Source organism: Papio anubis, chromosome 1 (assembly GCF_008728515.1).
Source record: "Papio anubis isolate 15944 chromosome 1, Panubis1.0, whole genome shotgun sequence".
Classification (NCBI taxonomy): Eukaryota; Metazoa; Chordata; class Mammalia; order Primates; family Cercopithecidae; genus Papio; species Papio anubis.
The window spans coordinates 178,375,567-178,392,119 of NC_044976.1; the positions used below are offsets into that span (position 1 = coordinate 178,375,567).

A 16,553-nucleotide genomic window follows, 5' to 3' on the forward strand; every position below is an offset into this window, starting at 1 on the left:
TGCTCTTTCAACGTTTGCTACAACTTACATTTCTGAGCATGCTTCAAGTGCAAGACACTAGTCTAGGGCCTTTGATGTCTTATAAGGTAGCTATATATAATTCCTATTTTATAGATGTGAAAATTGAAGCTCGGAGGTGGTAAGTTCATTCAAACATGCAAGCATTTAAGTACCTACTGTATGACAGAAACCTGAATACAAAATTGAATAAGCAGTTACTGACTTTCGAAAGGTTATAATCTGCTGGGGAGATTCCAAGGACACCCACTTGAGAAGCTGCGGAACTAGAAATGGAACTCAAACCAATAGAATGACAAAACCTGTGTTCTTTCCCCTACACTAACGACCACATCTGCTTTGTACTTAACTGGCTACTGGCACCATCTTAGTCTGTCTTGCCTGAAACTGACCACCATGCCCAGGTCAATACAAATTACCATGACTGTGGAAGTACAATTCAGTTATAGATTTACAAATATATTTATAAATTAGAGCAGAAACTCATGATAAACAAAAAAGACAACCAAGTCCTCTATAATACACAATAAGGAGAACAGAGATTCTAAATAAAGATATACTTATTCACTAGGGTTATAATTAGATGTTGTGCTACCAACATGTCAACTTAAGAGTTCACGATCGACAATATTTATACCAAAGCCTAAAATATGTAACTTGTGAGATGTGTGTGTGTGTGTTTACCTAAAAAGGTGGTTAAATAGGGGCAGACCAGAAGCTCCATGGACATACCTTGGCTGATTATCAGCAATCCATTTGCCTATAGCAATCAAGCGCTGCTGTCGTAATCGTCGTTGCTGGCCTTCTTTGTCTCCTGTAATACCCTGGTGACCTTTGGAAAAATCCAAGTTCCTAAAATTGACACAAACAAGTTATGAGAATATTAAATTGCTAAAGATATTTTCCAGGCAACCAAGTTCACCTGATTAACTGTAATGGCTTCAGATTATTTTCCATACAGGTGAGCTACTTGAGGTAATCAACTGCATTTATTAGAATTTATACTCCCAGAGATTTTTACAAACTATGAAATAAAGCAGAAAAGAAAATATACAAATTCATTACATTAATGTAATATTTTTACTCACATTTCACCTTCTAGTTGGGGAGCTCAAATAAACCACAACTTTGTATTAGAAAAGATTCTTTTATCATTTTAAGAATAAAGTTTTATAAACACTTATCTTGCATGCTAAGTAATTTGCTTGAAAATGACCACAGCAATGCTAAGAGTCTCTGAGGTGCCTATGCTAATAAATAATATTAATCTATCCGCTTTATGGCGGACCATTCTAAATCAGAAAAATGTATAAATATCATAAAGCATATAGAGTAACTCATTGATATCAGAAGGATAAACCAACCTGAGAAAATAAAGCTTTTTCAGATTGCTCATTAAACTTTTTTTTTTTAAAGAAGATTTAAGAATTGCCAGGCAGAAGGCTAGATGCTGAGGACACAAAGATAAATAAGAGTCCCTGCCTTTGGGAATAAATAATTATGATTCAATCTGATAAGCATCATAATAAGAACTATGCAAAGAGTAACTGAATACAGTAAAAGGAGGATGAGTTCCTTCTGAGAAGCTCTGAAAGGTTTCATAGAGTGACAGCTGAGCTGGACCTTGACAGGTATGGCTAAGTGCTTACCAGGCTGGTGATGGAAGGGCAGTAGAGGAGAAGGAAATGTTCTAGGCACAACATGAACAAAGGTGTGGAGGAATAAAGACAGGGAGCTATTCAAGTATAGCACATAGTGTATAGAGTTTATAAATATTGGGGGAAGTGGCAGAAAGTAAGGCTGAACAACTAAGAGCTGGATAGTGCTGGAACTTGAGCATCAAGCTAAAAGAGACAGTGGAGCAATCGGGAATGGGTAAATAAAAATATTAGTCAGAGTGTGCGGTGGGGGGCGCGCCCAAGATGGCCGAATAGGAAGAACTCCAGCCTCCAGCTCCCAGTGTGAGCGACACAGAAGACGGGTGATTTCTGCATTTTCAACTGAGTTACCGGGTTCATCTAACTGCAGCGTGTCGGACAGTTGGCGCTGGTCCGTGGGTGCAGCCTGACCAGCGAGAGCTGAAGCAAGGCGAGGCATCGCCTCACCTGGGAAGCGCAAGGGGGAAGGGAATTCCTTTTCCTAGCCAAAGGAAAGTGAGACACACAACACCTGGAAAATCGGGTACTCTCACCCTAATACTGTGCTTTACCAAGGGTCTTAGCAAACGGCACACCAAGAGATTATATCCCACACCTGGCCCGGAGGGTCCCATGCCCACGGAGCGTCCCTCATTGCTAGCACAGCAGTCTGAGATCTAACTGCAAGGCGGCAGTGAGGCTGGGGTGGGGTGCCTGCCATTGCTGGGGCTTAAGTAGGTAAACAAAGGTGCCTGGAAGCTTGAATTGGGTGGAGCCCACCACAGCTCAAGGAGGCCGACCTGCCTCTGTAGATTCCTCCTCTGGGGACAGGGCATAGCTAAACAAAAAGCAGCAGAAACCTTGGCAGAGGTAAATGCCCCTGTCTGACAGCTTTCAAGACAGCAGTGGATCTCCCAGCACGGAGGCTGAGATCTGAGAACGGACAGACTGCCTGCTCAAGTGGGTCGCTGACCCCTGAGTAGCCTAACTGGGAGACATCCCCCACTAGGTGCAGATCAACACCTCACACCTCACAGGTGGGGTACACCCCTGAGACGAAGCTTCCAGAGCAAGAATCAGACAGCAACACTCACTGTTCAGCAATATTCTATCTTCTGCAGCCTCTGCTGCTGATACTCAGGCAAACAGGGTCTGGAGTGGACCTCAAGCAAACTCCAACAGACCTACAGCTGAGGGTCCTGACTGTTAGAAGGAAAACTAACAAACAGAAAGGACACCCACACCAAAACCCCATCAGTACGTCACAAGGCAGATAAAACCACAAAGATGGGGAAAAAGCAGTGCAGAAAAGCTGGAAATTCAAAAAATCAGAGCGTATCTCCTCCTCCAAAGGAACGCAGCTCCTTGCCAGCAACGGAACAAAGCTGGACGGAGAATGACTTTGACGAGTTGAGAGAAGAAGACTTCAGTCAATCAAACTTCTCAGAGCTAAAGGAGGAACTATGTAACCAGCACAAAGAAACTAAAAACCTTGAAAAAAGAATGGATGAGTGGATAACTAGAATAATCAATGCAGAGAAGACCCTAAAAGAACTGATACAGATGAAAACAATAACACAAGAACTACGTGACAAATGCACAAGCTTCAGTAACTAATTCGATCAACTGGAAGAAAGAGTATCAGCGACTGAAGATCAAATGAATGAAATGAAGTAAGAAGAGAAGTGTAGAGAAAAAAAGAGTAAAAAGAAATGAATAAAGCCTCCAAGAAGTATGGGAGTATGTGAAAAGACCAAATCTATGTCTGATCGGTGTGCTTGAAAATGACGGGAAAAATGGAACCAAATTGGAAAACACTCTGCAAGATACAATCCAGGAGAACTTCCCCAACCTAGTAAGGCAGGCCAACATTCAAATTCAGGAAATACAGAGAACGCCACACCACAAAAATACTCCCCGAGAAGAGCAACTCCAAGACACATAATTGTCAGATTCACCAAAGTTGAAATGAAGGAAAAAATGTTAAGGGCAGCCAGAGAGAAAGGTCGGGTTATACACAAAGGGAAGCCCATCAGACTAACAGCAGATCTCTTGGCAGAAACTCTACAAGCCAGAAGAGAGTGGGGGCCAATATTCAACATTCTTAAAGAAAAGAATTTTCAACCCAGAATTTCATATCCAGCCAAACTAAGTTTCATAAGTGAAGGAGAAATAAAATCCTTTACAGACAAGCAAATGTTTAGAGATTTTGTCACCACAAGGCCTGCCCTACAAGAGATCCTGAAGGAAGCACTAAACATGGAAAGGAACAACAGGTACCAGCCATTGCAAAAACATGTCAAAATGTAAAGTCCATCAATGCTAGGAAGAAACTGTATCAACTAGCGAGCAAAATAACCAGCTAATATAATGACAGGATCAAGTTCACACATAAAAATATTAACCTTAAATGTAAATGGACTAAATGGTCCAATTAAAAGACACAGACTGACAAACTGGATAGAGAGTCAAGACCCATCAGTTTGCTGTATTCAGGAGACCCATCTCACGTGCAGAGACACACATAGGCTCAAAATAAAGGGATGGAGGACGATCTACCAAGCAAATGGAAAACAAAAAAAGCAGGGGTTGCAATCCTAGTCTCTGATAAAACAGACATTAAACCATCAAAGATCAAAAGAGACAAAGAAGGCCATTACATAATGGTAAAGGGATCAATTCATCAGGAAGAGCTAACTATCCTAAATATATACACACCCAATACAGGAGCACCCAGATTCATAAAGCAAGTCCTTAGAGACTTACAAAGAGACTTAAGACTCCCATACAATAATAATGGGAGACTTTAACAGCCCACTGTCAACATTAGATCAACGAGACAGAAAGTTAACAAGGATATCCAGGAATTGAACTCAACTCTGCACCAAGCGGACCTAATAGACATCTACAGAACTCTCCACCCCAAATCAAAAGAAGATACATTCTTCTCAGCACCACATCGCACTTATTCCAAAATTGACCACGTAGTTGGAAGTAAAGTACTCCTCAGCAAATGTAAAAGAACAGAAATTGTAACAAACTGTCTCTCAGACTACAGTGCAATCAAACTAGAAATCAGGACTAAGAAACTCAATCAAAATCACTCAACTACATTGAAACTGAACAACCTGCTCCTGAATGACTACTGGGTACATAACAAAATGAAGGCAGAAATAAAGATGTTCTTTGAAACCAATGAGAACAAAGATACAACATACCAGAATCTCTGGGACACATTTAAAGCAGTGTGTAGAGGGAAATTTATAGTACTATATGCCCACAAGAGAAAGCAGGAAAGATCTAAAATTGACACCCTAACATCACAATTAAAAGAACTAGAGAAGCAAGAGCAAACACATTCAAAAGCTAGCAGAAGGCAAGAAATAACTAAGATCAGAGCAGAACTGAAGGAGATAGAGACACAAAAAACCTGCAAAAAAATCAATGAATCCAGGAGCTGGTTTTCTGAAAAGATCAACAAAATTGATAGATCGCTAGCAAGCCTAATAAAGAAGAAAAGAGAGAAGAATCAAATAGACGCAATAAAAAATGATAAAGGGGATACTGCCACCGATCCCACAGAAATACAAACTACCATCAGAGAATACTATAAACACCTCTACGCAAATAAACTAGAAAACCTAGAAGAAATGGATAATTTCCTGGACACTTACATTCTCCCAAGACTAAACCAGGAAGAAGTTGAATCCCTGAATAGACCAACAGCAGGCTCTGAAATTGAGGCAATAATTAATAGCCTACCAACCAAAAAAACTTCAGGACCAGACAGATTCACAGCGGAATTCTACCAGAGCTACAAGGAGAAGTTGGTATCATTCCTTCCGAAATGATTCCAATCAATAGAAAAAGAGGGAATCCTCCCTAACTCATTTTAGGAGGCCAACATCATCCTGATTACCAAAGCCTGACAGAGATACAACAAAAAAAGAGAATTTTAGACCAATATCCCTGATGAACATCGATGCAAAAATCCTCAATAAAATACTGGCAAATTGAATCCAGCAGCACATCAAAAAGCTTATCCACCATGATCAAGTGGGCTTCATCCCTGGAATGCAAGGCTAGTTCAATATACACAAATCAATAAATGTAATCCAGCATATAAACAGAACCAAAGACAAAAACCACATGATTATCTCAATAGATGCAGAAAAGGCCTGTGACAAAATTCAACAGCCCTTCACGCTAAAAACTCTCAATAAATTCGGTATTGATGGAACATATCTCAAAATACTAAGAGTTATTTATGACAAACCCACAGTCAATATCATACTGAATGGGCAAAAACTGGAAGCATTCCCTTTGAAAACTGGCACAAGACAGGGACGCCCTCTCTCACCACTCCTATTCAACATAGTGTTGGAAGTTCTGGCTAGGGCAATCAGGCAAGATAAAGAAATAAAGGGTATTCAGTTAGGAAAAGAAGTCAAATTGTCCCTGTTTGCAGATGACATGATTGTATATTTAGAAAACCCCATTGTCTCAGCCCAAAATCTCCTTAGGCTGATAAGCAACTTCAGCAAAGTCTCAGGATACAAAATCAATGTGCAAAAATCACAAGCATTCTTATACACCAGTAACAGACAGAGAGCCAAATCATGAATGAACTCCCATTCACAATAGCTTCAAAGAGAATAAAATACATAGGAATTCCACTTACAAGGGATGTAAAGGACCTCTTCAAGGAGAACTACAAACCACTGTTCGTGAAATAAAAGAGGACACAAACAAATGGAAGAACATACCATGCTCACGGATAGGAAGAATCAATATCATGAAAATGGCCATACTGCCCAAGGTAATTTATAGATTCAATGCCATCCCCATTAAGCTACCAATGACTTTCTTCACAGAATTGGAAAAAACTGCTTTAAAGTTCATATGGAACCAAAAAAGACCCTGCATTGCCAAGAAAATCCTAAGCCAAAAGAACAAAGCTAGAGGCATCACACTACCTGACTTCAAACTATGCTACAAGGCTACAGTAACCAAAACAGCATGGTACTGGTACCAAAACAGAGATATAGACCAAAGGAACAGAACAGAACCCTCAGAAATAATACCACACATCTACAACCATCTGATCTTTGACAAACCTGACAAAAACAAGAAATGGGGAAAGGATTCCCTATTTAATAAATAGTACTGGGAAAACTGGCTAGCCATAAGTAGAAAGTTGAAACTGGATCCTTTCCTTACTCCTTAGACGAAAATTAATTCAAGATGGATTAGAGACTTAAACGTTAGACCTAAAACCATAAAAACCCATTAGAAAACCTAGGTAATACCATTCAGGACATAGGCATGGGGAAGGACTTCATGTCTAAAACACCAAAATCAATGGCAACAAAAGTCAAAATTGACCAATGGGATCTAATTAAACTAAAGGGCTTCTGCACAGCAAAAGAAACTACCATCAGAGTGAACAGGCAACCTACAGAATGGGAGAAAATTTTTGCAATCTACTCATCTGACAAAGGGCTAATATCTAGAACTGAATCAAATTAACAAGAAAAAAACAACCCCATCAAAAAGCAGGCAAAGGATATGAACAGACACTTCTCAAAAGAAGACATTCATACAGCCAACAGACACATGAAAAAATGCTCATCATCACTCGCCACCAGAGAAATGCAAATCAAAACCACAATGAGATACCATCTCACACCAGTTAGAATGGCAATCATTAAAAAGTCAGGAAACAACAGGTGCTGGAGAGGATGTGGAGAAATAGGAACACTTTTACACTGTTAGTGGGACTGTAAACTAGTTCAACCATTGTGGAAAACAGTGTGGCAATTCCTCAAGGATCTAGAAGTAGAAATACCATTTGACCCAGCCATCCCATTACCGAGTATATACCCAAAGGATTATAAGTCATGCTGCTATAAAGACACATGCACACGTATGTTTATTGCGGCACTATTCACAATAGCAAAGACTTGGAATCAACCCAAATGTCCATCAGTGACAGACTGGATTAAGAAGATGCGGCACATATACACCATGGAATACTATGCAGCCAGCCATAAAAAAGGATGAGTTCGCGTCCTTTGTAGGAACATGGATGCAGCTGGAAACCATCATCCTCAGCAAACTATCACGAGAACAGAACACCAAATACTGCATGTTCTTACTCATAGGTGGGAACTGAACAATGAGATCGCCTGGACACAGGAAGGGGATCATTACACACCGGGGGCTATTGTGGGGAGGGGCGAGGAGGGAAGAATAGTATTAGGAGATATACCTAATGTAAATGACGAGTTAATGGGTACAGCACACTAACATGGCACGTGTACACATATGTAACAAACCTGCACGTTGTGCACATGTACCCTAGAACTTAAAGTATAATAAAAAAAAAAGATAAAAAAATATTAGTCATGCGACATCACTATTTCCATACTTAAAAACTATAATTGTAGAGGCAGTGTAGAAACAGACTATAGGAGGAGAGGAACTATACTTAGGGAGGTTTTTGTACTTCAGGTAAACTGGTGATAAAAGCCTGAACTACGTATGGGGAAATAAGTGGAAAGAGTTGAACCTAAGAAGCATTTCAGACACAGCATTATAAAGGCTTGGTGAGAAAGACAAATGGAAACAAGAATTTTTCAGATTTTTAGCTTGGTCATATAGATGGGTAATGCCACAGGCACAGAGAGAAAATATAGAAAGAAGACTGCTTTTTGGCTGACCAAATCGGAAAATATAAGCTCAATTTTTGGTCATGTTAAAGTTTAAAATGCATAAGGGAGGTTAGATTGGTAGAATATGCATCCAAACTTCAAGAGAAGTCAGAGCTGAAAATTTGGGACATACCATTCAAGAGACATAGGGATGGATTTGATCAACAGGGTGAATGTATAAAGTGGGAAGGAAAGGGCAAGAAAAGAATCCTGGAAAACAACAACATTCAGAGACATGTAGTTGAAAAGAAATAGTGAAAAAGACTGAGTGCTAAGGGTGGGAAAAATAGTTATCAGAGAGCTAAGGAAAAAGTTTTCATGAAGGAAGGAAATCAACGGACTCAATGCTGAAGAAAATTCAATAGGATAAAGATTATAGTCACCGGATTTTGGTATCTAGAAGACACTGATAGTTTAAACCGCAGTAGGCTGAAAATGATTGGGAGTTGAAATGGAGTCAGTCAGGTTGGCCCGCACTACTCTTTTTCTTTTTTTTTTGAGACGGAGTCTCGCTCTGTCACCCAGGCTGGAGTGCAGTGGCGTGATCTCGGTTCACTGCGACCTCCGCCTCCCAGGTTCAAGTGATTCTCCTGCCTCAGCCTCCTGGGTAGCTGGGACTATAGGTGCCTGCTACCATGCCCGGCTAATTTTTTTTGTATTTTTAGTAGAGATGGGGTTTTCCAGGTTAGCCAGAATGGCCTCCATCTCCTGACCTCATGATACACCTGCCTCCACCTCCCAAAGTGCACACTACTCTTTTTAAGAAGTTTGATGATGAAAAGATAAGACAACGTAGGAAAATAGGTGGATGTAAATTCATTTTATCTTTTTAAAAGAATGGGGCACACTTAAATGTTACTAGGCTAAAAGGAATTAGTTGTTAAAAAAAGAAAGGAAAGAAAGACAAGACACTGGAAATACAATGCAGAGAGGATAACAGATGGGGCAAGGTTCTTAGGGAGGTGAGAAGGGATGGGATCAAGGGCACAGGTGGAAAGGTTACATTTTAATTTTTATTACACAGGAATTGAAGGCGTGACATACACAATACAATTCACAACAAACTTTCACTATGAGTTGCTGTTACAAAAATAACACACAGCTGGGAAGATCAAAGGTTCCTCTACATCCAAGCCCAATTCCCTGCAATCACTGGCAATGATAAAGGTACTTCAGCTATCACCTACCTGAAAGAAGGTCTCAATGCCAAGAATCCTTGTAATTCAAACTCCTCTGGAAGTGGTGTCGCTAAAGGGTCAAAATCAAAATTTGCAAACATTTTAATTAAAATGTTGTTCAGTAGAATACTGTTCCCTAAAATTTTTTTTTAAATTAACATGCAGAAAGAAATTATAATGCTTATAGTTCTCTGCTCTTCTTTATAGTAATTCTGATGAAAATAACTCACCTATCAAAACTCTGCATGTTATCTTTGGGACACAGACATTCCCCTAATACTCACTTAATACTCAATGCTGAGGAGAATGGTTTTTTAAAAAATCAGCAGTCTTAAAAATTCATAGTCTTGGATCCAGTAATCCCAATGTTTAGATTACCTGTCTCTTTTTACTGAAAGCACTGAATAACACTGACATCATCTGAGAGCTTGCAAGAAATGCAGAATCTTGGGCACTAATTCAAAACTACTGAATCATAAACTGTACTTTAAAAAGATTCAGGTGATTTATGTGCAAATTAATGCCTGAGGAGCATGGATTTAATAGAAAAAAAAAGTCAGAAAGAAGCCAAGCCAGAGGTTGTTCAGTGCAGCATTATTTACAATGGGGAAAATTGTAAAGCAACAGAAAGCACATAAATGGATTATAGCACTTTCATAGGATGGAATATTATGAAGTCAGTAAAAGTCATGTTTTCGAAATGCTTAATGACACAATAAAATGCTAACAAGATAATACTAAATTTCAAAATCAGGCACAAAACTTTATTTGATATGAATCATTTCCTGTGTGTGTGTATGTGAGTGTGTGTACATGTAAGAAAAAGGCCCAAAGAAGATACACTATTGTGACTAGTAAAAGGTATCTCTGTATGGGAGATTTGTGTTCTGTTTGTACTAAATTTTCTATGATGAGTAAGTATTACTTTGACAGAGCAATGTTCACATTAATTGCTTTTTTTTTTAATAGTAAGAATGAGGAGGAAGGAAAGACAGAAAGAATCTGAAGGTATTACACTCTCTGAACTCCTATTTGAATGATGCTAAATGAGATTAAGATGCCAGAAGAACTGGGAGAACATTATCTACTTCCACCCACTTACTGTAGAGTTCACAGTCACTTCTGAGATACTGAATTTAAGATCAATCATTCATCACCAAAAACCTCTTCTTCTCTGGCCTTAAGCACACCATTGATGATGGAGAACCACATCAACAACACAAGGTTAGGGTAGCTCTTACCACTAGTACTTGAGAGGTCCTCTTCATGGGGATGGAAACTATTCAGAAGAGAAATCAACCAGGGCCAAATGCTGTAAATTAAAGAAATAATTCAGACTTTATTTTTATATAAGAGAAACCAGAACACTAATAAGCCATGAAAATGGTATCTACAGGTCCTGGACTTTATGTATTTTTCCCTTATTTCAGCATTTCAAAGGCTGTATAATTTTTAAAAATGTATTTTCAAAGATACACTAGTCATAAAGATACAACAAAAGGGACAAATTTCCATGACAGAGACCTGCTACTACTGTAGATCATTTCCCATGCTCCTAATTCAACAAACAGTGAAAATAATTTGTCATTTTTAAACATGGAAAACTGAAATAGGCTGAGAAAATTCTGAGCAAAGAAACAACATACTATGTTTTTATAGAGCTTTCACATACATTATGAGTTGCGGAATCCACTGTTCTTTAATCTATGACAGGGTATGGTTATACCACACAAATCACATTCCCTGTTCAAAGCAATAACACCTCTTTTTTCATGGTACAAAAAATCCACATTTTAACAACAGCCTGAACTCTAAACTCTGTTTCCTAATACACAAATTTTGTGAAAGCTTACACATAAAATATTAGAACATATTCTTTCCACTACTCAGAAGTAAGTTCTATATATGTATTTGTTAACTGTGTCCTTGGTTCCTGAGTCAGGTATGTTAAAGTTTCCATTATGGATATAGATTTATAAATATCACTTTACATATAAACATTTGTATCAAAATCTCTGTTATCTTTAAAACATAAGAGCAATTTATAAATCTGATGTAATATATATGACAGGGCAAAACTTTTGAAGTGAGACAAATCCAAGTAGTTTGAATGTTCATTTGCTGGGGTGAGGAATAGATGTGATGGGTGGAAGTAGCCATGTTGCTTAAAATTATTTGGTTAAAATAATTAGCTTAAAATAATTTGGTTTTGGCCTGGAAACAATTACTTTGATTTTCCTACAGTAGACTCATGTATCTAATCACATTCTCCTTAATATGAAGCTTACCTTTGAATATATATCAACCAACTTTTATTAAAAAAAAAAAAAGAAAAAAAAGAAAGAAAAAGAAAAGCATGAGGTGAAGTGCCCAGGATAGAGAAACTGGATGTAAATAATCACACTATGGAAAATTGTAAGTTAACAACTATTTGGGACAGTTGTACACTCTGAAATATGGGAATATGCTACTTTAAAAATATCAACAAATATATACCATATATAAACAAATATTGAAGAATAACAGTCTGCTACAAACCTTTGGAGATGTGAGATAGCTGGAAAAAAAGCTCAGTAATCTAAAAAAGAATATTATACTGGTACAATGTTCTCATGAAACATAAGCTCTCAAGAAAACACTGTAGAAAAAGCGCACGAGTGGATGACCTAATGATATACTGCTTTACCCTATAACTATTTTCCACAAAGGAAAATCACTATTCCATGTATTCATTAGCATAAGAGAGTATGTTCTCAAAAAAGTACAAGGGAAAGTAAATTCTAGAAATTGAGAAGGTTCAGATATAAGAAACTAATATTATTTGAATATATATACAATTCTAAGTTCACAAAAGTCATTGTTTTTCCATTACTTAAAAGATATAAATGAACATTATAACTTTAATGTATTAGACATATAAGGAAAATCTTCAGTTTTAAAGAGATATCCCATGCTAGTCTTTAAAATGAGTACTAACATAATTTAAGATAGAAGGAAACACCTGCAAAGGCATAATTCTAAAGATTTTGGTAAATCTGATAGGAGGAAGAGGAAAGAGTAAATGACAGAAAAAAAAAATGGAGGGAAAAAGTGTTTGCCAATAAAGCTATTCCTTCTGGCTGAACATCTTTTGCCATGAAAAGAAATGGGAATATATGGAATGGGCCAAAAGGATCACTGTACAGGAACAACAACAAGAAAAAACAAAACACAATGAAAGTAACAATCCCTACTCATAAATATAAAAACTCTATAAGCAAATGGTAAAACATGCAGTTCTTCTTTCGTAACATTACTGATATAATATGCTGAATTAAACATAAGTTTGAGTTCTAGAGTATACAAGAGTAGAAAAACTGTATAGCCTAGTTAAGAAATAAAAATTTTGTGCAAGGAAGCAATGTCTGAAAATCTGTATTACTAAAACCTATGCTAACATTAAAGGAGATATATGTAGTAGGCTGTGCTATGTTCCTAAAGTCTACTCATGATAATGTCAATATATCATGGGAAGAGCTTATAGCTACATGAAAGAAAAGACAATTATGAAGCAGACAGACCATAAGGTCTTTTTTTTTTTTTTTTTTTTTTTTTTTTGAGACAGAGTCTCACTTGGTAGTCCAGGCTGGAGTACAGTGGCGCAATCTCAGCTTACTGAAACCTCCGCTTCCTGGGTTCAAGCAATTTTCCTGTCTCAGCCTTCAGAAGTGGTGGGATTACAGGCACATGCCACAAGGCCCGGCTAATACCTTTTGTATAAAAATACAAAAAAAATCTTTTGTATAAAAATACTCTTTTAGTAAAAAGTAAAAGAGATGGGGTTTCACCATGTTGGCCAGGCTGGTCTCAAACTCCTGACCTCAAGTGATCCGCTTGCCTCAGCCTCCCCAAGTGCTGGGATTACAGGCATGAGCCACAGTGCCTGGACCACAGCGTCTTAAACGTGGCTTAAAAAAGGCATTTTCTAAGTTGTGACCTTAGTCAATATACATGCTAGGCCACAAAGCAAAACTTTCAAAGAGATTCTCCTTAAATATACCATCAAAATACGCAAGGGAGAAACTACCTACTTGGTGCCAAGCGACCTTGGAAGTATTTATTTCTATAATTAAAGGTACACTGAAAGTTTTCATTTGTCATTGTAAAATCAAAGGTTCCTAAGAGCTTTCAGAATTTCTGTGAGTAGAGACGACAGAGAAAATAGTGAGAATCAAAATAACTTTCAATCTTTATGCTTCAAATACACATTATTCAAATTGAGTGTTACTGTAAGGCAACATCAAACAGTTCATGTATAGAAAAAAATGGAAGAAATAAAAATCTCTTCCCTTCAACTCAAACAAAAAAATTAGGGAATACTGTAATAGGTAAGAAACAAACTGGTTTTACTTCAAGTTCACTTTGAAATGTGAAAAACGACTTTTCCCCAAGACAGCAACTGAGAACAAGGGAGTGCACAGGGAGTCACAAATCCTTAAGACTAAGCCTCAAATGAAGAATTCAAATAAACAAATGAAAAGCATACAAAGAGGCCTTCAGTTCAATTTCCCGAGAGTCAGCAGAAAATACAGTCTTCCATTGTTCAAATGTTGTATTTTAGAAGGCAGTTTTTACATATTTATGGATATCAAACAAACAAAGCACACAAGTTAACATGAAATTCTAAAAATACTTACTACTGTCTTTCATCCACCACTGCCTCCTGAAAGACCCTGGGTCTGAGTCTTAGCCAGTCCATGGAGACCTTGACTGCTGGAAGAGGATAGGCATTGTAGGACTCCTCCTGAGACTCATTCTGTAGAGGACACTTGCACAGGATGCCAAGAAAAGACACTTGAAGAAAAAAATGTATTCAAAAAATATAAGAAATATGAAACTGTGCCAGTTCAAATTAAAATATTATGTGCCTTCTACTATATTCTGTTTAACACTTACAGCTTCTTTCTAAAAACACACTTTCTTTCCCATATTACAAATGTTATACATACAACTTGATGAGGGGGTATCAGCAGATAAAAGGATAGAACTTGGGGTTGAAAGTTATTATGAACCCCTGATTCAGTGTAAGAAATACACTATGCTTTTTTATGTCACTGTGCTTTGCTACATTGATGAAATGCCTAAGATGATGTTTTTCAAAAAAGATGGCACATGTTAAGTAATTCAATACTCACTAAAGAGGGCCAGCAACTGTGTCCAACATAGCTGCTCATCTTGGCTATAACTGTGCTGCTCAGTTTCATTGCTAAAGTCACGAAGGTGATGAAGTTGAAACAGGTTAATGACAGTGACATGAACTAACTGCTGAGAGTTGAAAGCTTTTTGGAATAGCAGCCTCTGTAAAAGAAGACAGACGTACTGCATATATTATCAAGAACAGGAACCATCTTTGACACAAGAATTAAACTGGTAGTCTGCATTTAGAACCACCATGTGTAATACAATCACAGATGAGTAAATGGTTCTGCCCTCAATCCCAGTATTTTGATTGGGTCTAATTATTTCCCAAACTGACTTTTTGTCTTGAAATGAATTAATCTAGACACCACAGAGTTGTTTGAGTTGTTTGTCAAACTTTTTTCCCCTAGGAAACTATGTATTTTTAAATATGACCTGAGAAAAGTCTTGAGTGTTCGTCCATAAATTTATACATCTTAATCCTTTAGAAATTGTTTTATACAAGATGTACTCATATTAAAATATTAAACTGGGACCAATGACTAGAAAGCAACAGACTCAAAGAATAATTTTTTGAATTCCTAGTACATAAAGCATGACTTCCTAGATTTGTCATAAAATTTACTCTTTCAAAGGCTTGATACATTAAAACTTATTTTATAAACAAGGCATAGCAAGTACATATTCTGGAACACAGGGTAAATGACATACTAAAACAACATTCGGATGTATTATAGGTACTTCTACAAATTATCAACTGGTATTTTCCCCTCTTAGAGAAGTATATGCGTGATCATCAAATTTCATTTACCCTCTAATAACTCTGTTCACAGTGATCTGTTAGCCAGCATTATAAACAATCACCCAGATGCTCTCAGTTGGTGTCTCAATGGAATTACCCTTCCACTTTAATATCTGCAATTGTTTTACCTGCAGGTAAAAATACTTTCCTAACAGAAGTTCCTAGTTTCATCCTATACTTTAGCCATAGCCAGTCTTCCTCTACCCCCAGGGGAAATTTTTGCAGAAAGCAGGGATCCATCATCACTAGCATTATGGTGGAAAATAGATAATCTTTACTTATAGTTCTATCAGCAATGACAGGAGATCCTACCATGTCAGAAACTTACAGCTGTCTCTGCCCAGACTACTCTGAGATTTTTGTTTTTATTTACATAGTTAAAGAACCTGAAGTAGCCATAGTAAGCTCTATGATTCTAAGAGGGAAGTCTTTTACATTATCATTAGAGAATACAATTCCATTCTATGTGAACTCTTTCGATCACAACTGTCAGTCTTCTTGCAATCTGCCATTTCATTGTATATGTCTAGAATGGTTAGCCCTTTTCCAAAGACATCAAGCATTAATCCCTCCTCAAAATTTCCTGAAATCTTGTCTCTTCTCTAGAATTTTCCCACAAACTTTCTCCTTCAATTTCTACAACTAGCCTTCTAAATAAGCTGGCGTTTATTCAAATAATACCGGCATAGAATGAGAATATGTAGTTGTATTTCTCAAAAAGTAGTTTCTTATACGCCTAATATGGTAATGTATTTCCTGTATCTATAAATCCACTGGCATTAATTTTAGAAGGCAATATCCTACTGAAGAGGGTCACAGCCCATTAAAGAATTTTCTAGTGTATGCGCAGAAGTATTAATGAATATGAATACACCCTAGTACTAACAAATGATAATGTAAGTTCATGAAGGTCCAGCTTTGTCATGTTTTCCCCCATATCTCTAAAAGCCTAGAAAAGTGCATGGTACATAGCAGGTACTCAATAAACACTTAGTGAATGAACAACCTATCCATTCAGAAATAAGGT

General features: G+C 37.5%; 1 protein-coding gene across 28 annotated transcripts in view; it reads right to left on the reverse strand.

Moving 5' to 3' along the window:
• The window catches only part of SMG7 (SMG7 nonsense mediated mRNA decay factor), an 88,641-nt gene that overhangs the window by 12,612 nt on the left and 59,476 nt on the right, over positions 1-16,553 (reverse strand). For all 28 annotated transcript variants that reach the window (XM_009191910.4, XM_009191882.4, XM_017951425.3 and 25 more), the window contains 5 exons: positions 14,721-14,883; positions 14,223-14,379; positions 10,788-10,858; positions 9,556-9,616; positions 751-870 (listed from right to left, as the gene is read on the reverse strand). In XM_009191910.4, coding sequence (XP_009190174.1) covers positions 751-870; positions 9,556-9,616; positions 10,788-10,858; positions 14,223-14,379; positions 14,721-14,883 — 572 coding nt within the window. The remainder of the gene's footprint in view (positions 1-750; positions 871-9,555; positions 9,617-10,787; positions 10,859-14,222; positions 14,380-14,720; positions 14,884-16,553) is intronic.